Below are 5,000 nucleotides of genomic sequence, written 5' to 3'. Positions count from 1 at the left end.
AAGTCAGGCTGTGTTGCGGTGCCTGTGGTGGAGGTGGAGCAGGCGGGGAGGCCGGCAGTGTTGCGCCCTAGGACTCGGGCTGCTCGAACCTCGCGCGCTGCACGCGCGTACTCGTGCATGCACCTGGAGTGCCTTTGTGCCTGCACGTTTATTGAGAAGTGCGATAAGTATTGTGATAACTTAGTGGTGGAAGCTAAGTCTAAGTAAATGTGAGGTGTGGCGGTTTCCAAGAAAAGAAGCATTCATGATGCGTGAATTCAAGGTGGTGGTGTTGGGGTCCGGCGGCGTGGGCAAGTCTGCGCTCACGGTGCAGTTCGTGTCCGGGTGTTTCATGGAAAAATACGACCCCACCATCGAGGACTTCTACCGGAAGGAGATCGAGGTGGACGCGTCGCCGTGCGTTCTAGAGATCCTAGACACGGCGGGGACGGAGCAGTTCGCGTCCATGCGAGACCTCTATATTAGAAACGGACAAGGCTTCGTGGTCGTGTACTCGCTTACGAACCATCAGACCTTCCAGGACATCAAGGGCATGAAGGAGCAGATCACCCGCGTCAAGGGCACAGACCGAGTCCCAATCCTACTCGTGGCGAACAAGGTGAGGCTTCAATGTTTATCACGCGTCCTAAGGGACGCTTAGGACGCATTTTCTGGACACCACTATGCCTGGGTATGCCTTGGGCTAGGGATATGCTCACTGTGGGAGAGAAGGGTCAATTCCACACATTAGAACGAGACAGGGATGTTTATGTTCTCACTGTGGAGAGAGAAGGTCACACTCACTCACTGGGATGAGGAGAGGAGATTGCATTGACACTGTCGAAAAGATCGCTCCCACTCGCTGTGGGGAGGGGTCATTCCCACTCGCTGTGCGGGGGGAGGGGGCACTCTCACTCGCCAGGGGAGAGGTCACTCCTGTTCAGTGGGAGGAAAGGTGATCTCACTCATGGCGGAAGCGCGTGGCAGGTCATTTAGTGACAGGGAAATGTAGGTGTTTATATACTTAAGATAAGCTGTCACTCTTCTAGCTCGGCCTCTTTCGTAAACCAGTCTGAACCCTTCGAAAAAACTTGCAATGATTTAATACAGTTTTTCGCATTTAAAGCTTTATAGCCAGATATATAAAACACGCACACACGCACACACATGCATACACACACATGCACACGCACACACATGCACACGCAGACGCATGCACACACGAATGCAGACGCACACGTATGTACACATGCGCATGCATATACACGCATGCAACCACGTCACTAAGATCGCACGGCACACACACGCACCACTAACGCACGCACGCACACAAAACACACTCAACACGCACACACACCGTCAACACCACTCGCCACACACACACACACACACACACACAACACACACACACACACACACACACACACACACACAATTTTACACACACACACACACACACGACATACCACACAAACCATTACACACTCACATTTACACATCCACATCACCACGACACACACATATTACACACACATCACACACATCACACCACACTCAACACACACACACACACACACACACACACACACACACACACACACATTTACACATAATCGCACGAATTACCCCCTCCGCCCCCCTTCCCCTCCGCCCCCCTTCCCCTCCCTTCTCTTCCCTTCCCCTCCCTTCTCTTCCCTCTCCCTCCCTTCTCGTCCCTCTCCCTCCCTTCTCGTCCCTCTCCCTCCCTTCTCTTTTCTTCCCCTCCCTTCTCTTCCCTTCCCCTCCCCTCTCTTTCTTTTACCTGCCTTCTCTTTCCTTCCCCTTCCTTCTCTTCTCTTCCCTTCCCCTCCCTTCTCTTCCCTTCCCCTTCCTTCTCTTCTCTTCCCTTCCCCTCCCTTCTCTTCCCTTCCCCCTCACACACCGCTCACCCACACACACACACACCCACACACACACACACACACACACACACACACACACACCCACACACACCCACACACACCACACACCACACACACCACACCCCCCACACACACCACACAACACAACACACACACACACACACACACACACACACACACACACACACACACATTTACACATAATCGCACGAATTACCCCTTCCTTTCCCTCCCTTCCCTTCTCTTCCCCTCCCCTCCCCTCCCTTCTCTTCCCCTCCCTTCCCCTTCTCTTCCCCTCCCCTCCCCGCCCCTCCCCTCCCCTCCCCGCCCCTCCCCTCCCTTCTCTTCCCCTCCCTTCCCCTTCCTTTCCCTCCCTTCCCTTCTCTTCCCCTCCCCTCCCCTCCCTTCTCTTCCCCTTCCTTTCCTTCCCTTCCTTTCCTTTCCCCCCCCCCTCTCCCTCTCCCTCTCCCTCTCCATTGGCCATCGGCCGTGATTCTCCGCCTGACCCTTGCTGCCGCCCATGTCCTCGCATTGACTTACCTCGTTATGCCTTTCCATACTCGCCGTGGCGTGGGCGGTCACGTGGGCCACCACCCACCCGCGCACCGCCCTTGTCATGTGTCAACCTCTGGCCTACTTTTTAGCTGCAGCAGTTATTACGCGACTCAATTCAGTGCTATTCAGGTGCCCCCTCCCCCCCCCCTCTCTCTCTCTCTCTCTCTCTCTCTCTCTCTCTCTCTCTCTCTCTCTCTCTCTCTCTCTCTCTCTTCTCTCTCTTCATCTCTCTCTCTCTATCTCTCTCTCTCTCTCTCTCACTCTCTCTCCTCTCTCTTTTCTCTCAACTCTCTCTCGCACTCTGTTTCTCTCTCTCTCTCTCTCTCCTTCCTCTCTCTCTATTTCCGCTCCCTATTCTCTCTCTCTCTCTCTCATCTCTATCTCTTCTATTCTATCTATCTCTCTCTCTCTCTCTCTCTTTCTCACCTCTCTCCTCCTCTCTCTCTCTCTCTCTCTCTCTCTCTCTCTCTCTCTCTCTCTCTCTCTCTCTCTCTCACTCTCTCTATTTCTCTCTCTCTCTCTCTCTCTCTCTCTCTCTCTATTTCTCTCTCTCTCTCTATTTCTCGCTCTCTCTCTCTATTTCTCGCTCTCTCTATTTCTCTCTCTCCCTCCTTCCCTCCCTCTCTCCCTCCCTCTCTCTCTCTCTCTCTCTCTCTCTCCCTCTCTCTCTCTCTCTCTCCTCTCTCATCTCCTCTCATCCTCTCTCTCTCTCTCTCTCTATCCTCCATTCTCTCTCTCTATCTCCCCCTCTCTCTCTCCTCTCTCCTACCCTCTCTCTCTCTCTCTTCTATTCCCTCTCTCTCTCTCTCTCTCTTCCCATCTCTCTAGATCGATCATCCCTCGTCGGTCTCTCTCTCTCTCCTCCCTCTCCTCCCTCCGCACTCTTACTCCCTATCTATCCCCATCTCTCTCTCTCTCTGCTTCTCTCTAATCTCCTCTCTCATCTCTCTCTCTCTCTCTCAATCTCTCACTCGCTCACTCTCTCACTCTCCTCACTCTCTCACTCTCTTCTCTTTCGATAGTTCACTTCCCTACCCTCACCCCCATCTATAGCGATCGCTGCTCTCTCTCTCTCTCTCTCAGCATCTCTCTCTCCTCTCTCGATCTATCCCCCCTCCTCCCCTATCTCCCTCGCTCTCTCTCTCTCTCTCCTCTCTCTCACACCCTATTTGCCCAATTTCTCTCAATAATCTCTCTCACTCGCTCTATCTCTCTCTCTATCTCGAGCTCTCTATCTATCTCATCTCTCTCATCCCTCTCTACCTCTCTCTCTCCTCCCTCTTCTCTTCTACTCTCTCGCTCTCTCTCAATAGAGTTCTATATAACATACTAATTTATATTATTACATATATATATATATATATATATTAGATATAAAGATATATGAGATATATATATATATATATATATATAATACTATATATTTATTAATATATAATATATTATATTAGGTATATGATATATATAATAGATATATTTAATATAATTTATAATATATATATAATATACATATTATATATATATAATATATAAATATATATGTATATATAATATATTATATATGATAGATTATATACATACCGATATATAATATATATATATATATATAATATTATATATATAATATATAATATTTTAATATATAGTAATTATATATATAAACATATATAATATTTTATATATTTTATATATTATTATAAATATATATTATTATTATTAAATATATAAATATTATATATTATATATTATACATATATATGTATATTTAATATATATAGATATATATATATATATTATATTATATATATTAATCTATATATAATCTTTTATTAAATACATATATATATCAATATATAGATTAAATATATTACACATACATAATATATCAATATATATATAAATTTATTCTAAATAATATCAATATATATATAAATATATATATATTAATATATAGATATATAAGATATATATAATATATAATATGTATATATATATACTATATATCATAGTAAATACAAATATGTGTGTGTGTATGGGTGTTTATATATATGTGTGTATATATATATTAATATATATATATATATATATATATATAAATATACATATATATATGTATATATATATACTATATATAACATATATATATCTATAATATATATATATTAATATTAATAAGATATAGATATATATATATATATTAATATTAAGTATATATATATCATATATATATATATGATATATATATAAATATAACAATATATATCTATATATATAATATTTTAATATAATATATATATATATATAATAAATATATATATATAAAAATTATGTAAACGTAATATATATGTATATATATATATATCTAATATATTAATATGATATACATATATATATAATCAATAGATATAACATAAATAACATATATATATTAATTTATAATATATGTATATATATATTAATAATAGATATATTTAATATATATATATAATTTTCATACATATAGATATATAAATATATATATATATAATAATATATTATATATATATATACATACATACATACATA

At 41.7% G+C, this 5,000-nt stretch overlaps 1 protein-coding gene across 1 annotated transcript in view; it reads left to right on the top strand.

The window, feature by feature from the left end:
* Nucleotides 1–5,000, top strand: part of Rap2l (Ras-associated protein 2-like) — a 67,251-nt gene that overhangs the window by 10 nt on the left and 62,241 nt on the right. Inside the window, exon 1 of the mRNA XM_043017358.2 lies at nt 1–598. This exon is cut by the window's left edge and continues 10 nt beyond it. Coding sequence (XP_042873292.1) covers nt 245–598 — 354 coding nt within the window. The 5' untranslated portion in view covers nt 1–244. The remainder of the gene's footprint in view (nt 599–5,000) is intronic.

Source organism: Penaeus japonicus, unplaced genomic scaffold (assembly GCF_977035675.1).
Source record: "Penaeus japonicus unplaced genomic scaffold, GWHDUDI00000001_assembly GWHDUDI00000012, whole genome shotgun sequence".
NCBI classification, from domain to species: Eukaryota; Metazoa; Arthropoda; class Malacostraca; order Decapoda; family Penaeidae; genus Penaeus; species Penaeus japonicus.
The sequence above is the reverse complement of the archived record's forward strand: the minus strand, read 5'-3'. Positions and strand labels throughout refer to the sequence as shown.